Raw genomic sequence first — 19,436 nt, forward strand, 5'->3', positions numbered from 1 at the left:
AGATGGATAAAACACATTAGTTGATAACATATCTAGCTTTACTGGTAAAAGTCATTAGTTGATAACATACCTAGCTTTACTGGTAAAAGTCATTAGTTGAAAAGTAGAAACTGGGCCAAGGTGTTTATGATGTGTGTATTTACAGTGTATTTGTTGGTTGTGTTTGAGTGTGTGTACTCACGGTACGGTGTGAGATCCACTTGTCGTGGCAGTACTCCTGCGTTCCTCCCAGCTCAGTAGTCAATTGTGTCTGGTGTATATAGGAGTGAAGCTCAGTCACAGAACTCAACATAATCACCTACACACACACACACACACACACACACACACACACACACACACACACAGGATAGAAGAACATAATAGTGAATCTAATGACAATTTAAAATGCTGTCTATGAATGTGTGTCTGTGTGTCTGTGTGTTTGTGTGTCTGTGTGTGTGTGTGTGTGTGGTGTGAGCTGTGTGTCTGTGTGTGTAGGGTGTGTGTGGTGTGTGTGTCTGGGCTGCTGTCTATGAATGTGTGTCTGTGTGTTTGTGTGTCTGTGTCTGTGTGTGTGTGTGTCTGTGGGTGTGTGTGTGTGTCTGTGGTGTGTGTGTGTCTGTGGGCTGCTGTCTATGAATGTGTGTCTGTGTGTTTGTGTCTGTGGTGTGTGTGTGTCTGTGTGTGCTGCTGTCTATACGTACCGGCACCTTCATCTTGAACTCATCCTTGTTGAACTTGAACAGGATGTCTGATAGAGTCCTCTGGAATAATGTGGCGGGTCTCAATACCAGAACCAACTGCAGGTTCCCTGGGAACGAACCCTAGAGAGACACACACACACACACACACACACACACACACACACACACACACACACACACACACACACACACACACACACACACACACACACACACACACACACACACACACACACACACACACACACACACACACACACACACACACACACACACACACACACACACACACACACAATTTAAGAGTAGGTACTGTATTCATTCAAGGGTAGAATAAGGCTGAGACCTTGGAGGATCCCCTGCTACAGAGACTATTAAAAGCAGACCCCAGACACTATAATTAGGAGCTGAATTAGCCTGTGTCCCTGCAGCTTTTGTCCCTGCAGCCTGTGTCCCTGCAGCCTGTGTCTCTGCAGAATGAATCCCTGCAGCCTGTGTCCCTGCAGCCTGTGTCTCTGCAGAATGAATCCCTGCAGCCTGTGTCTCTGCAGAATTAATCCCTGCAGCCTGTCCCTGAAGCCTGTGTCCCTGCAGCCTGTGTCCCTGCAGCCTGTGTCTCTGCAGAATGAATCCCTGCAGCCTGTGTCCCTGCTGCCTGTGTCTCTGCAGAATGAATCCCTGCAGCCTGTGTCTCTGCAGAATGAATCCCTGCAGCCTGTGTCTCTGCAGAATTAATCCCTGCAGCTTTTGTCCCTGCAGCCTGTGTCCCTGCAGCCTGTGTCCCTGCAGAATGAATCCCTGCAGCCTGTGTCTCTGCAGAATTAATCCCTGCAGCTTTTGTCCCTGCAGCCTGTGTCCCTGCAGCCTGTGTCCCTGCAGCCTGTGTCCCTGCAGCCTGTGTCTCTGCAGAATGAATCCCTGCAGCCTGTGTCCCTGCTGCCTGTGTCTCTGCAGAATGAATCCCTGCAGCCTGTGTCCCTGCAGCCTGTGTCCCTGCAGCCTGTGTCCCTGCAGCCTGTGTCTCTGCAGAATGAATCCCTGCAGCCTGTGTCCCTGCAGAATGTGTCCCTGTAGCCTGTAACCCTGTAGCCTGTATCCCTGAGGTAAGATCACAGCAAGATCAAGATTACTGCTTCAGCCGGTCATGGAGTCAGGGATTCCCATTCCTGACTTGATGTGTTAACTAACGCAGTTTTAATTAGCAAATTAACTCTGCATACACACACGTTTGATTGAAGAGAGTAAGAAAACGCCTAAAGCACAAAGGACAGATCTAAGACTCTACAGGAACTTAATGGAGTTAACTAATCAACCACTCTGGGATACAGGAACTTAATGGAGTTAATAACTAATCAATCACTCTGGGATACAGGAACTTAATGGAGTTAATAACTAATCAATCACTCTGGGATACAGGAACTTAATGGAGTTAATAACTAATCAATCACTCTGGGATACAGGAACTTAATGGAGTTAACTAATCAACCACTCTGGGATACAGGAACTTAATGGAGTTAATAACTAATCAACCACTCTGGGATACAGGAACTTAATGGAGTTAATAACTAATCAATCACTCTGGGATACAGGAACTTAATGGAGTTAATAACTAATCAACCACTCTGGGATACAGGAACTTAATGGAGTTAATAACTAATCAACCACTCTGGGATACAGGAACTTAATGGAGTTAATAACTAATCAACCACTCTGGGATACAGGAACTTAATGGAGTTAATAACTAATCAACCACTCTGGGATACAGGAACTTAATGGAGTTAATAACTAATCAACCACTCTGGGATACAGGAACTTAATGGAGTTAACTAATCAATCACTCTGGGATACAGGAACTTAATGGAGTTAATAACTAATCAATCACTCTGGGATACAGGAACTTAATGGAGTTAATAACTAATCAATCACTCTGGGATACAGGAACTTAATGGAGTTAATAACTAATCAACCACTCTGGGATACAGGAACTTAATGGAGTTAACTAATCAACCCCTCTGGGATACAGGAACTTAATGGAGTTAACTAATCAATCACTCTGGGATACAGGAACTTAATGGAGTTAACTAATCAATCACTCTGGGATACAGGAACTTAATGGAGTTAATAACTAATCAACCACTCTGGGAAACAGGAACTTAATGGAGTTAACTAATCAATCACTCTGGGATACAGGAACTTAATGGAGTTAATAACTAATCAACCACTCTGGGATACAGGAACTTAATGGAGTTAACTAATCAACCACTCTGGGATACAGGAACTTAATGGAGTTAACTAATCAATCACTCTGGGATACAGGAACTTAATGGAGTTAATAACTAATCAACCACTCTGGGATACAGGAACTTAATGGAGTTAACTAATCAACCACTCTGGGATACAGGAACTTAATGGAGTTAATAACTAATCAACCACTCTGGGATACAGGAACTTAATGGAGTTAATAACTAATCAACCCCTCTGGGATACAGGAACTTAATGGAGTTAATAACTAATCAACCACTCTGGGATACAGGAACTTAATGGAGTTAATAACTAATCAACCACTCTGGGATACAGGAACTTAATGGAGTTAATAACTAATCAATCACTCTGGGATACAGGAACTTAATGGAGTTAATAACTAATCAACCACTCTGGGATACAGGAACTTAATGGAGTTAATAACTAATCAACCACTCTGGGATACAGGAACTTAATGGAGTTAATAACTAATCAATCACTCTGGGATACAGGAACTTAATGGAGTTAATAACTAATCAACCACTCTGGGATACAGGAACTTAATGGAGTTAATAACTAATCAATCACTCTGGGATACAGGAACTTAATGGAGTTAATAACTAATCAACCACTCTGGGATACAGGAACTTAATGGAGTTAATAACTAATCAACCACTCTGGGATACAGGAACTTAATGGAGTTAATAACTAATCAATCACTCTGGGATACAGGAACTTAATGGAGTTAATAACTAATCAACCACTCTGGGATACAGGAACTTAATGGAGTTAATAACTAATCAACCACTCTGGGATACAGGAACTTAATGGAGTTAACTAATCAATCACTCTGGGATACAGGAACTTAATGGAGTTAATAACTAATCAATCACTCTGGGATACAGGAACTTAATGGAGTTAATAACTAATCAACCACTCTGGGATACAGGAACTTAATGGAGTTAATAACTAATCAATCACTCTGGGATACAGGAACTTAATGGAGTTAATAACTAATCAACCACTCTGGGATACAGGAACTTAATGGAGTTAATAACTAATCAACCACTCTGGGATACAGGAACTTAATGGAGTTAATAACTAATCAACCACTCTGGGATACAGGAACTTAATGGAGTTAATAACTAATCAATCACTCTGGGATACAGGAACTTAATGGAGTTAATAACTAATCAATCACTCTGGGATACAGGAACTTAATGGAGTTAATAACTAATCAACCACTCTGGGATACAGGAACTTAATGGAGTTAATAACTAATCAACCACTCTGGGATACAGGAACTTAATGGAGTTAATAACTAATCAATCACTCTGGGATACAGGAACTTAATGGAGTTAATAACTAATCAACCACTCTGGGATACAGGAACTTAATGGAGTTAATAACTAATCAACCACTCTGGGATACAGGAACTTAATGGAGTTAATAACTAATCAACCCCTCTGGGATACAGGAACTTAATGGAGTTAATAACTAATCAACCACTCTGGGATACAGGAACTTAATGGAGTTAATAACTAATCAACCACTCTGGGATACAGGAACTTAATGGAGTTAATAACCAATCAATCACTCTGGGATACAGGAACTTAATGGAGTTAATAACTAATCAATCACTCTGGGATACAGGAACTTAATGGAGTTAACTAATCAACCACTCTGGGATACAGGAACTTAATGGAGTTAATAACCAATCAACCACTCTGGGATACAGGAACTTAATGGAGTTAATAACTAATCAACCACTCTGGGATACAGGAACTTAATGGAGTTAATAACTAATCAATCACTCTGGGATACAGGAACTTAATGGAGTTAATAACTAATCAACCACTCTGGGATACAGGAACTTAATGGAGTTAATAACTAATCAATCACTCTGGGATACAGGAACTTAATGGAGTTAATAACTAATCAACCACTCTGGGATACAGGAACTTAATGGAGTTAATAACTAATCAACCACTCTGGGATACAGGAACTTAATGGAGTTAACTAATCAACCCCTCTGGGATACAGGAACTTAATGGAGTTAACTAATCAATCACTCTGGGATACAGGAACTTAATGGAGTTAATAACTAATCAACCACTCTGGGATACAGGAACTTAATGGAGTTAACTAATCAATCACTCTGGGAAACAGGAACTTAATGGAGTTAATAACTAATCAACCACTCTGGGATACAGGAACTTAATGGAGTTAATAACTAATCAACCACTCTGGGATACAGGAACTTAATGGAGTTAATAACTAATCAACCACTCTGGGATACAGGAACTTAATGGAGTTAATAACTAATCAATCACTCTGGGATACAGGAACTTAATGGAGTTAATAACTAATCAACCACTCTGGGATACAGGAACTTAATGGAGTTAATAACTAATCAACCACTCTGGGATACAGGAACTTAATGGAGTTAATAACTAATCAACCACTCTGGGATACAGGAACTTAATGGAGTTAATAACTAATCAATCACTCTGGGATACAGGAACTTAATGGAGTTAATAACTAATCAACCACTCTGGGATACAGGAACTTAATGGAGTTAATAACTAATCAACCACTCTGGGATACAGGAACTTAATGGAGTTAATAACTAATCAACCACTCTGGGATACAGGAACTTAATGGAGTTAATAACTAATCAATCACTCTGGGATACAGGAACTTAATGGAGTTAACTAATCAATCACTCTGGGATACAGGAACTTAATGGAGTTAATAACTAATCAACCACTCTGGGATACAGGAACTTAATGGAGTTAACTAATCAATCACTCTGGGATACAGGAACTTAATGGAGTTAATAACTAATCAATCACTCTGGGATACAGGAACTTAATGGAGTTAATAACTAATCAACCACTCTGGGATACAGGAACTTAATGGAGTTAATAACTAATCAACCACTCTGGGATACAGGAACTTAATGGAGTTAATAACTAATCAACCACTCTGGGATACAGGAACTTAATGGAGTTAATAACTAATCAACCACTCTGGGATACAGGAACTTAATGGAGTTAATAACTAATCAACCACTCTGGGATACAGGAACTTAATGGAGTTAATAACTAATCAATCACTCTGGGATACAGGAACTTAATGGAGTTAACTAATCAATCACTCTGGGATACAGGAACTTAATGGAGTTAACTAATCAATCACTCTGGGATACAGGAACTTAATGGAGTTAATAACTAATCAACCACTCTGGGATACAGGAACTTAATGGAGTTAACTAATCAATCACTCTGGGATACAGGAACTTAATGGAGTTAACTAATCAATCACTCTGGGATACAGGAACTTAATGGAGTTAATAACTAATCAACCACTCTGGGATACAGGAACTTAATGGAGTTAATAACTAATCAACCACTCTGGGATACAGGAACTTAATGGAGTTAATAACTAATCAATCACTCTGGGATACAGGAACTTAATGGAGTTAATAACTAATCAATCACTCTGGGATACAGGAACTTAATGGAGTTAATAACTAATCAACCCCTCTGGGATACAGGAACTTAATGGAGTTAACTAATCAATCACTCTGGGATACAGGAACTTAATGGAGTTAATAACTAATCAACCACTCTGGGATACAGGAACTTAATGGAGTTAATAACTAATCAACCACTCTGGGATACAGGAACTTAATGGAGTTAATAACTAATCAACCACTCTGGGATACAGGAACTTAATGGAGTTAATAACTAATCAATCACTCTGGGATACAGGAACTTAATGGAGTTAATAACTAATCAATCACTCTGGGATACAGGAACTTAATGGAGTTAATAACTAATCAATCACTCTGGGATACAGGAACTTAATGGAGTTAATAACTAATCAATCACTCTGGGATACAGGAACTTAATGGAGTTAATAACTAATCAATCACTCTGGGATACAGGAACTTAATGGAGTTAATAACTAATCAACCACTCTGGGATACAGGAACTTAATGGAGTTAATAACTAATCAACCACTCTGGGATACAGGAACTTAATGGAGTTAATAACTAATCAACCACTCTGGGATACAGGAACTTAATGGAGTTAATAACTAATCAACCACTCTGGGATACAGGAACTTAATGGAGTTAACTAATCAATCACTCTGGGATACAGGAACTTAATGGAGTTAATAACTAATCAACCACTCTGGGATACAGGAACTTAATGGAGTTAACTAATCAATCACTCTGGGATACAGGAACTTAATGGAGTTAATAACTAATCAATCACTCTGGGATACAGGAACTTAATGGAGTTAATAACTAATCAATCACTCTGGGATACAGGAACTTAATGGAGTTAATAACTAATCAACCACTCTGGGATACAGGAACTTAATGGAGTTAATAACTAATCAACCACTCTGGGATACAGGAACTTAATGGAGTTAATAACTAATCAATCACTCTGGGATACAGGAACTTAATGGAGTTAATAACTAATCAACCACTCTGGGATACAGGAACTTAATGGAGTTAATAACTAATCAACCACTCTGGGATACAGGAACTTAATGGAGTTAATAACTAATCAACCACTCTGGGATACAGGAACTTAATGGAGTTAATAACTAATCAATCACTCTGGGATACAGGAACTTAATGGAGTTAATAACTAATCAACCACTCTGGGATACAGGAACTTAATGGAGTTAATAACTAATCAACCACTCTGGGATACAGGAACTTAATGGAGTTAATAACTAATCAACCACTCTGGGATACAGGAACTTAATGGAGTTAATAACTAATCAACCACTCTGGGATACAGGAACTTAATGGAGTTAATAACTAATCAACCACTCTGGGATACAGGAACTTAATGGAGTTAACTAATCAACCACTCTGGGATACAGGAACTTAATGGAGTTAACTAATCAATCACTCTGGGATACAGGAACTTAATGGAGTTAATAACTAATCAACCACTCTGGGATACAGGAACTTAATGGAGTTAATAACTAATCAACCACTCTGGGATACAGGAACTTAATGGAGTTAATAACTAATCAACCACTCTGGGATACAGGAACTTAATGGAGTTAACTAATCAATCACTCTGGGATACAGGAACTTAATGGAGTTAATAACTAATCAATCACTCTGGGATACAGGAACTTAATGGAGTTAATAACTAATCAATCACTCTGGGATACAGGAACTTAATGGAGTTAATAACCAATCAACCACTCTGGGATACAGGAACTTAATGGAGTTAACTAATCAACCCCTCTGATTTATCATTAGGTCTGGGATGTGCCCTCTCAACACTTGCGGGATGAATAAAGCTGAAATGAGGGAGGAACGTGGCCGTGGGAAGAAGTTTGGGGATGGGGGTGCTTTTGTTTGTTTATCATTCTGATTTTTCAGGGGGCGCTGCAGCACCCGTACTTCCCGCGGCCATGGCCGTTTCATGTCCCAGTGGAATCTGGATCGTCATATTCATCTCTGTCTCCATATATCCTCCTCTGTCTAGGAAAGGCTCTCTCTCCCTCTTTCCCTCCCTCCCACAACTTATTTTATTTTCACTGAAACTAAAGATGAGGATTCCGTGTTAATCACAGAGAACTCATAGACACCTACTTGCCTGTGTGAGTAGCTGTCCATGCTACTGTGGTGCTGAAACCAAGGATGTAGTCCTATAATGTACTGTTTTGTATACTACCTATGGGGTTAAATAACACTTACGATTTAGGTATTGATTCATATCGATATGAATCATGTTCAGCTACATATTGTTACTTATTTGATAAGGTTCTGAAGGATCTCATAAATGGTGTAGTAATATTGTACAAAAGAAAAATACATTGGAAATCCTGTGCTATTAATGGACGGACCATTACGGCACTAAAACAGAGTATCATCTACAGCACAAATAAAGAAACTCCCTACGCAACCTTATTACCTATGCAGAGAGAATATTCTTCACAGCTCACACACTTTATTCAGCTGCCAGCAAGCTGTCATCTAGCAGGAAACAGAGATTGTGAGAGAGAAAGAGAGAGAGAAAGCAAGAGAGAGACCGAAAGAAAGAGAGAGAGACGGCCTGAACACCATCTGTGACTGGACAGGAAACACCAGGCTATGAGAGAGAGAAAGAGAGAGAGATGGCCTGAACACCATCTGTGACTGGACAGGAAACACCAGGCTATGAGAGAGAGAAAGAGAGAGAGATGGCCTGAACACCATCTGTGACTGGACAGGAAACACCAGGCTATGAGAGAGAGAAAGAGAGAGAGATGGCCTGAACACCAGCTGTGACTGGACAGGAAACACCAGGCTATGAGAGAGAGAAAGAGAGAGAGATGGCCTGAACACCAGCTGTGACTGGACAGGAAACACCAGGCTATGAGAGAGAGAAAGAGAGAGAGATGGCCTGAACACCAGCTGTGACTGGACAGGAAACACCAGGCTATGAGAGAGAGAAAGAGAGAGAGATGGCCTGAACACCAGCTGTGACTGGACAGGAAACACCAGGCTATGAGAGAGAGAAAGAGAGAGACGGCCTGAACACCAGCTGTGACTGGACAGGAAACACCAGGCTATGAGAGAGAGAAAGAGAGAGAGATGGCCTGAACACCAGCTGTGACTGGACAGGAAACACCAGGCTATGAGAGAGAGAAAGAGAGAGAGATGGCCTGAACACCAGCTGTGACTGGACAGGAAACACCAGGCTATGAGAGAGAGAAAGAGAGAGAGATGGCCTGAACACCAGCTGTGACTGGACAGGAAACACCAGGCTATGAGAGAGAGAAAGAGAGAGAGACGGCCTGAACACCAGCTGTGACTGGACAGGAAACACCAGGCTATGAGAGAGAGAAAGAGAGAGAGATGGCCTGAACACCAGCTGTGACTGGACAGGAAACACCAGGCTATGAGAGAGAGAAAGAGAGAGAGATGGCCTGAACACCAGCTGTGACTGGACAGGAAACACCAGGCTATGAGAGAGAGAAAGAGAGAGAGATGGCCTGAACACCAGCTGTGACTGGACAGGAAACACCAGGCTATGAGAGAGAGAGAAAGAGAGAGAGACGGCCTGAACACCAGCTGTGACTGGACAGGAAACACCAGGCTATGAGAGAGAGAAAGAGAGAGAGATGGCCTGAACACCAGCTGTGACTGGACAGGAAACACCAGGCTATGAGAGAGAGAAAGAGAGAGAGATGGCCTGAACACCAGCTGTGACTGGACAGGAAACACCAGGCTATGAGAGAGAGAAAGAGAGAGAGATGGCCTGAACACCAGCTGTGACTGGACAGGAAACACCAGGCTATGAGAGAGAGAAAGAGAGAGAGATGGCCTGAACACCAGCTGTGACTGGACAGGAAACACCAGGCTATGAGAGAGAGAAAGAGAGAGAGACGGCCTGAACACCAGCTGTGACTGGACAGGAAACACCAGGCTATGAGAGAGAGAAAGAGAGAGAGATGGCCTGAACACCAGCTGTGACTGGACAGGAAACACCAGGCTATGAGAGAGAGAAAGAGAGAGAGACGGCCTGAACACCAGCTGTGACTGGACAGGAAACACCAGGCTATGAGAGAGAGAGAAAGAGAGAGAGATGGCCTGAACACCAGCTGTGACTGGACAGGAAACACCAGGCTATGAGAGAGAGAAAGAGAGAGAGATGGCCTGAACACCAGCTGTGACTGGACAGGAAACACCAGGCTATGAGAGAGAGAAAGAGAGAGAGATGGCCTGAACACCAGCTGTGACTGGACAGGAAACACCAGGCTATGAGAGAGAGAAAGAGAGAGAGATGGCCTGAACACCAGCTGTGACTGGACAGGAAACACCAGGCTATGAGAGAGAGAAAGAGAGAGAGATGGCCTGAACACCAGCTGTGACTGGACAGGAAACACCAGGCTATGAGAGAGAGAAAGAGAGAGAGATGGCCTGAACACCAGCTGTGACTGGACAGGAAACACCAGGCTATGAGAGAGAGAAAGAGAGAGAGATGGCCTGAACACCAGCTGTGACTGGACAGGAAACACCAGGCTATGAGAGAGAGAAAGAGAGAGAGATGGCCTGAACACCAGCTGTGACTGGACAGGAAACACCAGGCTATGAGAGAGAGAAAGAGAGAGAGATGGCCTGAACACCAGCTGTGACTGGACAGGAAACACCAGGCTATGAGAGAGAGAAAGAGAGAGAGATGGCCTGAACACCAGCTGTGACTGGACAGGAAACACCAGGCTATGAGAGAGAGAAAGAGAGAGAGATGGCCTGAACACCAGCTGTGACTGGACAGGAAACACCAGGCTATGAGAGAGAGAAAGAGAGAGAGATGGCCTGAACACCAGCTGTGACTGGACAGGAAACACCAGGCTATGAGAGAGAGAAAGAGAGAGAGATGGCCTGAACACCAGCTGTGACTGGACAGGAAACACCAGGCTATGAGAGAGAGAAAGAGAGAGAGATGGCCTGAACACCAGCTGTGACTGGACAGGAAACACCAGGCTATGAGAGAGAGAAAGAGAGAGAGACGGCCTGAACACCAGCTGTGACTGGACAGGAAACACCAGGCTATGAGAGAGAGAAAGAGAGAGAGACGGCCTGAACACCAGCTGTGACTGGACAGGAAACACCAGGCTATGAGAGAGAGAAAGAGAGAGAGACGGCCTGAACACCAGCTGTGACTGGACAGGAAACACCAGGCTATGAGAGAGAGAAAGAGAGAGAGATGGCCTGAACACCAGCTGTGACTGGACAGGAAACACCAGGCTATGAGAGAGAGAAAGAGAGAGATGGCCTGAACACCAGCTGTGACTGGACAGGAAACACCAGGCTATGAGAGAGAGAAAGAGAGAGAGATGGCCTGAACACCAGCTGTGACTGGACAGGAAACACCAGGCTATGAGAGAGAGAAAGAGAGAGAGATGGCCTGAACACCAGCTGTGACTGGACAGGAAACACCAGGCTATGAGAGAGAGAAAGAGAGAGAGATGGCCTGAACACCAGCTGTGACTGGACAGGAAACACCAGGCTATGAGAGAGAGAAAGAGAGAGAGACGGCCTGAACACCAGCTGTGACTGGACAGGAAACACCAGGCTGTGAGAGAGAGAAAGAGAGAGAGATGGCCTGAACACCAGCTGTGACTGGACAGGAAACACCAGGCTGTGAGAGAGAGAAAGAGAGAGAGATGGCCTGAACACCAGCTGTGACTGGACAGGAAACACCAGGCTATGAGAGAGAGAAAGAGAGAGAGATGGCCTGAACACCAGCTGTGACTGGACAGGAAACACCAGGCTATGAGAGAGAGAGAAGAGAGAGAGATGGCCTGAACACCAGCTGTGACTGGACAGGAAACACCAGGCTATGAGAGAGAGAAAGAGAGAGAGATGGCCTGAACACCAGCTGTGACTGGACAGGAAACACCAGGCTATGAGAGAGAGAAAGAGAGAGAGATGGCCTGAACACCAGCTGTGACTGGACAGGAAACACCAGGCTATGAGAGAGAGAAAGAGAGAGAGATGGCCTGAACACCAGCTGTGACTGGACAGGAAACACCAGGCTATGAGAGAGAGAAAGAGAGAGAGATGGCCTGAACACCAGCTGTGACTGGACAGGAAACACCAGGCTATGAGAGAGAGAAAGAGAGAGAGATGGCCTGAACACCAGCTGTGACTGGACAGGAAACACCAGGCTATGAGAGAGAGAAAGAGAGAGAGATGGCCTGAACACCAGCTGTGACTGGACAGGAAACACCAGGCTATGAGAGAGAGAAAGAGAGAGAGATGGCCTGAACACCAGCTGTGACTGGACAGGAAACACCAGGCTATGAGAGAGAGAAAGAGAGAGAGACGGCCTGAACACCAGCTGTGACTGGACAGGAAAACCAGGCTATGAGAGAGAGAAAGAGAGAGAGATGGCCTGAACACCAGCTGTGACTGGACAGGAAACACCAGGCTATGAGAGAGAGAAAGAGAGAGAGATGGCCTGAACACCAGCTGTGACTGGACAGGAAACACCAGGCTATGAGAGAGAGAAAGAGAGAGAGATGGCCTGAACACCAGCTGTGACTGGACAGGAAACACCAGGCTATGAGAGAGAGAAAGAGAGAGAGATGGCCTGAACACCAGCTGTGACTGGACAGGAAACACCAGGCTATGAGAGAGAGAAAGAGAGAGAGATGGCCTGAACACCAGCTGTGACTGGACAGGAAACACCAGGCTATGAGAGAGAGAAAGAGAGAGAGATGGCCTGAACACCAGCTGTGACTGGACAGGAAACACCAGGCTATGAGAGAGAGAAAGAGAGAGAGATGGCCTGAACACCAGCTGTGACTGGACAGGAAACACCAGGCTATGAGAGAGAGAAAGAGAGAGAGATGGCCTGAACACCAGCTGTGACTGGACAGGAAACACCAGGCTATGAGAGAGAGAAAGAGAGAGAGACGGCCTGAACACCAGCTGTGACTGGACAGGAAACACCAGGCTATGAGAGAGAGAAAGAGAGAGAGACGGCCTGAACACCAGCTGTGACTGGACAGGAAACACCAGGCTATGAGAGAGAGAAAGAGAGAGAGATGGCCTGAACACCAGCTGTGACTGGACAGGAAACACCAGGCTATGAGAGAGAGAAAGAGAGAGAGATGGCCTGAACACCAGCTGTGACTGGACAGGAAACACCAGGCTATGAGAGAGAGAAAGAGAGAGAGATGGCCTGAACACCAGCTGTGACTGGACAGGAAACACCAGGCTATGAGAGAGAGAAAGAGAGAGAGATGGCCTGAACACCAGCTGTGACTGGACAGGAAACACCAGGCTATGAGAGAGAGAAAGAGAGAGAGATGGCCTGAACACCAGCTGTGACTGGACAGGAAACACCAGGCTATGAGAGAGAGAAAGAGAGAGAGATGGCCTGAACACCAGCTGTGACTGGACAGGAAACACCAGGCTATGAGAGAGAGAAAGAGAGAGAGATGGCCTGAACACCAGCTGTGACTGGACAGGAAACACCAGGCTATGAGAGAGAGAAAGAGAGAGAGATGGCCTGAACACCAGCTGTGACTGGACAGGAAACACCAGGCTATGAGAGAGAGAAAGAGAGAGAGATGGCCTGAACACCATCTGTGACTGGACAGGAAACACCAGGCTATGAGAGAGAGAAAGAGAGAGAGACGGCCTGAACACCAGCTGTGACTGGACAGGAAACACCAGGCTATGAGAGAGAGAAAGAGAGAGAGACGGCCTGAACACCAGCTGTGACTGGACAGGAAACACCAGGCTATGAGAGAGAGAAAGAGAGAGAGATGGCCTGAACACCAGCTGTGACTGGACAGGAAACACCAGGCTATGAGAGAGAGAAAGAGAGAGAGATGGCCTGAACACCAGCTGTGACTGGACAGGAAACACCAGGCTATGAGAGAGAGAAAGAGAGAGAGATGGCCTGAACACCAGCTGTGACTGGACAGGAAACACCAGGCTACGAGAGAGAGAAAGAGAGAGAGACGGCCTGAACACCAGCTGTGACTGGACAGGAAACACCAGGCTACGAGAGAGAGAAAGAGAGAGAGATGGCCTGAACACCAGCTGTGACTGGACAGGAAACACCAGGCTACGAGAGAGAGAAAGAGAGAGAGATGGCCTGAACACCAGCTGTGACTGGACAGGAAACACCAGGCTATGAGAGAGAGAAAGAGAGAGAGATGGCCTGAACACCAGCTGTGACTGGACAGGAAACACCAGGCTATGAGAGAGAGAAAGAGAGAGAGATGGCCTGAACACCAGCTGTGACTGGACAGGAAACACCAGGCTATGAGAGAGAGAAAGAGAGAGAGATGGCCTGAACACCAGCTGTGACTGGACAGGAAACACCAGGCTATGAGAGAGAGAAAGAGAGAGAGATGGCCTGAACACCAGCTGTGACTGGACAGGAAACACCAGGCTATGAGAGAGAGAAAGAGAGAGAGATGGCCTGAACACCAGCTGTGACTGGACAGGAAACACCAGGCTATGAGAGAGAGAAAGAGAGAGAGATGGCCTGAACACCAGCTGTGACTGGACAGGAAACACCAGGCTATGAGAGAGAGAAAGAGAGAGAGAGGCCTGAACACCAGCTGTGACTGGACAGGAAACACCAGGCTATGAGAGAGAGAAAGAGAGAGAGATGGCCTGAACACCAGCTGTGACTGGACAGGAAACACCAGGCTATGAGAGAGAGAAAGAGAGAGAGATGGCCTGAACACCAGCTGTGACTGGACAGGAAACACCAGGCTATGAGAGAGAGAAAGAGAGAGAGATGGCCTGAACACCAGCTGTGACTGGACAGGAAACACCAGGCTATGAGAGAGAGAAAGAGAGAGAGATGGCCTGAACACCAGCTGTGACTGGACAGGAAACACCAGGCTATGAGAGAGAGAAAGAGAGAGAGATGGCCTGAACACCAGCTGTGACTGGACAGGAAACACCAGGCTATGAGAGAGAGAAAGAGAGAGAGATGGCCTGAACACCAGCTGTGACTGGACAGGAAACACCAGGCTATGAGAGAGAGAAAGAGAGAGAGATGGCCTGAACACCAGCTGTGACTGGACAGGAAACACCAGGCTATGAGAGAGAGAAAGAGAGAGAGATGGCCTGAACACCAGCTGTGACTGGACAGGAAACACCAGGCTATGAGAGAGAGAAAGAGAGAGAGATGGCCTGAACACCAGCTGTGACTGGACAGGAAACACCAGGCTATGAGAGAGAGAAAGAGAGAGAGATGGCCTGAACACCAGCTGTGACTGGACAGGAAACACCAGGCTATGAGAGAGAGAAAGAGAGAGAGACGGCCTGAACACCAGCTGTGACTGGACAGGAAACACCAGGCTATGAGAGAGAGAAAGAGAGAGAGATGGCCTGAACACCAGCTGTGACTGGACAGGAAACACCAGGCTATGAGAGAGAGAAAGAGAGAGAGATGGCCTGAACACCAGCTGTGACTGGACAGGAAACACCAGGCTATGAGAGAGAGAAAGAGAGAGAGATGGCCTGAACACCAGCTGTGACTGGACAGGAAACACCAGGCTATGAGAGAGAGAAAGAGAGAGAGATGGCCTGAACACCAGCTGTGACTGGACAGGAAACACCAGGCTATGAGAGAGAGAAAGAGAGAGAGATGGCCTGAACACCAGCTGTGACTGGACAGGAAACACCAGGCTATGAGAGAGAGAAAGAGAGAGACGGCCTGAACACCAGCTGTGACTGGACAGGAAACACCAGGCTATGAGAGAGAGAAAGAGAGAGAGATGGCCTGAACACCAGCTGTGACTGGACAGGAAACACCAGGCTATGAGAGAGAGAAAGAGAGAGAGATGGCCTGAACACCAGCTGTGACTGGACAGGAAACACCAGGCTATGAGAGAGAGAAAGAGAGAGAGATGGCCTGAACACCAGCTGTGACTGGACAGGAAACACCAGGCTATGAGAGAGAGAAAGAGAGAGAGATGGCCTGAACACCAGCTGTGACTGGACAGGAAACACCAGGCTATGAGAGAGAGAAAGAGAGAGAGATGGCCTGAACACCAGCTGTGACTGGACAGGAAACACCAGGCTATGAGAGAGAGAAAGAGAGAGAGATGGCCTGAACACCAGCTGTGACTGGACAGGAAACACCAGGCTATGAGAGAGAGAAAGAGAGAGAGATGGCCTGAACACCAGCTGTGACTGGACAGGAAACACCAGGCTATGAGAGAGAGAAAGAGAGAGAGATGGCCTGAACACCAGCTGTGACTGGACAGGAAACACCAGGCTATGAGAGAGAGAAAGAGAGAGAGATGGCCTGAACACCAGCTGTGACTGGACAGGAAACACCAGGCTATGAGAGAGAGAAAGAGAGAGAGACGGCCTGAACACCAGCTGTGACTGGACAGGAAACACCAGGCTATGAGAGAGAGAAAGAGAGAGACGGCCTGAACACCAGCTGTGACTGGACAGGAAACACCAGGCTATGAGAGAGAGAAAGAGAGAGAGATGGCCTGAACACCAGCTGTGACTGGACAGGAAACACCAGGCTATGAGAGAGAGAAAGAGAGAGAGATGGCCTGAACACCAGCTGTGACTGGACAGGAAACACCAGGCTATGAGAGAGAGAAAGAGAGATGGCCTGAACACCAGCTGTGACTGGACAGGAAACACCAGGCTATGAGAGAGAGAAAGAGAGAGAGATGGCCTGAACACCAGCTGTGACTGGACAGGAAACACCAGGCTATGAGAGAGAGAAAGAGAGAGAGATGGCCTGAACACCAGCTGTGACTGGACAGGAAACACCAGGCTATGAGAGAGAGAAAGAGAGAGACGGCCTGAACACCAGCTGTGACTGGACAGGAAACACCAGGCTATGAGAGAGAGAAAGAGAGAGAGATGGCCTGAACACCAGCTGTGACTGGACAGGAAACACCAGGCTATGAGAGAGAGAGAAAGAGAGAGAGATGGCCTGAACACCAGCTGTGACTGGACAGGAAACACCAGGCTATGAGAGAGAGAGAAAAAGAGAGAGATGGCCTGAACACCAGTTGTGACTGGACAGGAAACACCAGGCTATGAGAGAGAGAAAGAGAGAGAGATGGCCTGAACACCAGCTGTGACTGGACAGGAAACACCAGGCTATGAGAGAGAGAAAGAGAGAGAGATGGCCTGAACACCAGCTGTGACTGGACAGGAAACACCAGGCTATGAGAGAGAGAAAGAGAGAGAGATGGCCTGAACACCAGCTGTGACTGGACAGGAAACACCAGGCTATGAGAGAGAGAAAGAGAGAGACGGCCTGAACACCAGCTGTGACTGGACAGGAAACACCAGGCTATGAGAGAGAGAAAGAGAGAGAGATGGCCTGAACACCAGCTGTGACTGGACAGGAAACACCAGGCTATGAGAGAGAGAAAGAGAGAGAGATGGCCTGAACACCAGCTGTGACTGGACAGGAAACACCAGGCTATGAGAGAGAGAAAGAGAGAGAGATGGCCTGAACACCAGCTGTGACTGGACAGGAAACACCAGGCTATGAGAGAGAGAAAGAGAGAGAGATGGCCTGAACACCAGCTGTGACTGGACAGGAAACACCAGGCTATGAGAGAGAGACACACACACACACACACACACACACACACACACACACACACACACACACACACACACACACACACACACACACACACACACACACACACACACACACACACTCGCCAGAAACACCCACGCATGGTTACTCACTGCGATGCGGAGCAGGGTCCCCTTGACGGCAGCCCATCGGTCCTGCCGTCGGTCAATGACCAGAATGAAACCCACTCCTGCTGCAGACAGACTGGAAAAGAGAGGACCACGGTCAACACAACCACTAACACCTGACCCCACCGCACATGACCATAACAAAAACACAGCTGGAGACTGGAGAGAGAGGACCACAATGACTGGACATGACCAGAGAATGAACATTGAACCACAATGGTGAGAGAGGATAGAGATGACAGTGTCTACTGCACGAGTAGTATCTCTCTGTCAGGCCAGAGTAGAGACACCTACCCTCTCAGTCAGCTTAGGTACAGGCAAGGTAAAGATGCTTCAAAAACACTGTCCTTAGTCCACGGTGAGAGAGGCATGACAGCTTGTTTAACTAGATATACAGTCCTTCAAGTTCAAGATATACAGTCCTTCAAGTATACAGTCCCCCAGAGAAAACAGGCCCAATCCACACACAGAGAAAGCAGGTCCAATCCACACACAGAGAAAACAGGTCCAATCCACACACAGAGAAAACAGGTCCAATCCACACACAGAGAAAGCAGGTCCAATCCACACACAGAGAAAACAGGCCCAATCCACACACAGAGAAAACAGGTCCAATCCACACACAGAGAAAACAGGTCCAATCCACACACAGAGAAAACAGGTCCAATCCACACACAGAGAAAACAGGTCCAATCCACACACAGAGAAAACAGGTCCAATCCACACACAGAGAAAGCAGGTCCAATCCACACACAGAGAAAACAGGTCCAATCCACACACAGAGAAAACAGGTCCAATCCACACACAGAGAACGGTAAAACAGCCCAAAATCAGAGGTTCTAAAACCCCAGCCCGTTGTAGTCTCAGGAGCAGCCAGGTCACCCGTGATACAAGTCAATATTTGACGTCCATCCATGTCTGAGGACGGGAGATGACGTGGAAACCGGCCACTAGGGGCAACAGTAAGTACTGTTACCTTCAAGTAGGTTTCGGTGTTGATAGTGTGTTGTGGACGGCGATGGATGCATGGATGTAAGCATCTGCCTCTGATTCCAAAGGTTGCAAGTTCAAATATATATTTTTTAAGCCTATCCCAAACCTTAACCCTTACCGTAACCATTTGGAGTTAATGCCTAACCTTAATCTTAAACACTTCGAAATGTTCCGTTTGGAACAATGTAAAAATGTTTCGTTTGGAACAATGTAAAAATGTTCCGTTTGAGAAACAAAGATGAACGTCTCAT

The 19,436-nt window shown here is 45.7% G+C and overlaps 1 protein-coding gene across 2 annotated transcripts in view; it reads right to left on the reverse strand.

The window, feature by feature from the left end:
- Window positions 1-19,436, reverse strand: part of LOC106586727 (guanine nucleotide exchange factor DBS) — a 136,992-nt gene that overhangs the window by 45,098 nt on the left and 72,458 nt on the right. For both annotated transcript variants that reach the window (XM_045707348.2, XM_045707347.2), the window contains exons 4-6: window positions 18,178-18,268; window positions 687-806; window positions 182-298 (exon numbers count right to left, since the gene is read on the reverse strand). In XM_045707348.2, the coding sequence (XP_045563304.1) occupies window positions 182-298; window positions 687-806; window positions 18,178-18,268 (328 nt within the window). The remainder of the gene's footprint in view (window positions 1-181; window positions 299-686; window positions 807-18,177; window positions 18,269-19,436) is intronic.

The sequence above is a fragment of the Salmo salar genome, chromosome 25 (genome assembly GCF_965601325.2).
Source record: "Salmo salar chromosome 25, fSalSal1, whole genome shotgun sequence".
Taxonomy (NCBI): domain Eukaryota; kingdom Metazoa; phylum Chordata; class Actinopteri; order Salmoniformes; family Salmonidae; genus Salmo; species Salmo salar.